This window comes from Eptatretus burgeri, chromosome 2, assembly GCF_056783735.1.
Source record: "Eptatretus burgeri isolate ZD-2024b chromosome 2, Ebu_testis_v1, whole genome shotgun sequence".
NCBI classification, from domain to species: domain Eukaryota; kingdom Metazoa; phylum Chordata; class Myxini; order Myxiniformes; family Myxinidae; genus Eptatretus; species Eptatretus burgeri.
The window spans coordinates 16,887,359-16,888,776 of NC_140962.1; the positions used below are offsets into that span (position 1 = coordinate 16,887,359).

The 1,418-nt window shown below is 41.0% G+C and overlaps 1 protein-coding gene across 1 annotated transcript in view; it reads left to right on the plus strand.

Annotated features, from left to right (window-relative positions):
• The window catches only part of LOC147031491 (ly6/PLAUR domain-containing protein 1-like), a 39,526-nt gene that overhangs the window by 21,325 nt on the left and 16,783 nt on the right, over window positions 1–1,418 (plus strand). Inside the window, exon 2 of the mRNA XM_085864062.1 lies at window positions 976–1,113. Within this exon, the coding sequence (XP_085720188.1) occupies window positions 976–1,113 (138 nt within the window). The remainder of the gene's footprint in view (window positions 1–975; window positions 1,114–1,418) is intronic.

The following is a 1,418-nucleotide window of genomic DNA, read 5'->3' on the forward strand; positions in this document are numbered from 1 at the left end:
CCCTTCCTCTGCAGGATGCTACCAGTCTCCATAAACCTTTTGTACCACTCAGAAATCGTTTTTCTCGATGGTGGGTGCAATTTCATAGGTCGTTCTGATGTTGTGTTGAATCTGTGTAGCTGATTGGGTCTCTATAAATTGAGCAACACATTGAGCTTTATCTTTTGGGGACACCATTTGCAGTGAATGTGACATCACGTGTTACAGGAGACAATGGAAATGAAAAAAAAGGTTCTTTGAGAAAACAATAAAACTTCGAGAAACGTTCTTTCACTTACAGAAAACCACAATTGCATTCCATTTCATTATTTTTTTTATTACTGATTGAATTTGGAATGGTAATTTGAGGACACAGCCTGGTGGTGGTTTCATGGTCAAGGAGGTTAGCTTGAGGTCCTGAGATCAAGCCGCCTCCATCATGCCTTAATAACACCATGTGGGTTAACTCAGCCTGTCATCCTTCTGAGGTCAGCAGAATGAGCACCATCTCTTGTAAAAAGTGAGCCATTCGAGTATCCTGCGTCAGAGTGGTAAACCCATCCAAGATAATGCCCCCTAGCCAATGGAACTGCCTCCGTAGCTCTATGCGCCTAAGGGCATAAAGAGGATCATCCATCATACAATTTGTGGACACCCCAGAAGGACATTCTCCCAGATACGAATATATGTAGTCCATTTGATTGTGTTAGTGTCACTGATTGTAAAAAAATAAAGTTTGTTGACAATCAGGGATGTTCATTTTATTCTGGCAGGGTACTGTAACTCAGAAACATTAGGGACGCAATGCAATTTATTTTAGAGAGAACAATTTTTTTGAGAAGATTTACACTTTCAGGACTTTTTATCATAAGTGTGCATTTGCATAACTTGTTATTTTGTTCTTGTTTCCTCCATCCTCGCTGCCTCCTGAAGCATTACATCCATCGTACACCATCACTTTGTCTCGAAATCAATCGTCCTGTCATTTATCCACAGGTGTATCACTGCGATTACAGTGCTACCAATGTGAGGAGTTCCGTGTTGAAGATGATTGCTCGGAGCCACAGTACATTGCCAATTGCACAGCCAATGTGCAAGACGTTTGTCAGAAGGAAGTGCTTGTTAACAAAACAGGTGGGTTGCAAAAAGTTCCTTCCCTTGTTCATCCATCCTCTCACCTGAAACCATTCATCTTCTCATCTCAAATCACCCATCCTCTCATTGCAGATCACAATCACGCAGTTAATTGATTCAAAACACATGACCGGGAATACCTTTGATGTGTAGAAATAAATGCAAACTAAAGGCCCGAACTCAAGAAGGCACACACTTGTTTTCCACTAAACAGTTTGTTTTACAGACATTTTCACTTTAAGTGGGGGCATTCAGTTGTGTGATGATCAGACACGAACATGCACTCTTATTTACTCTTTGCACTG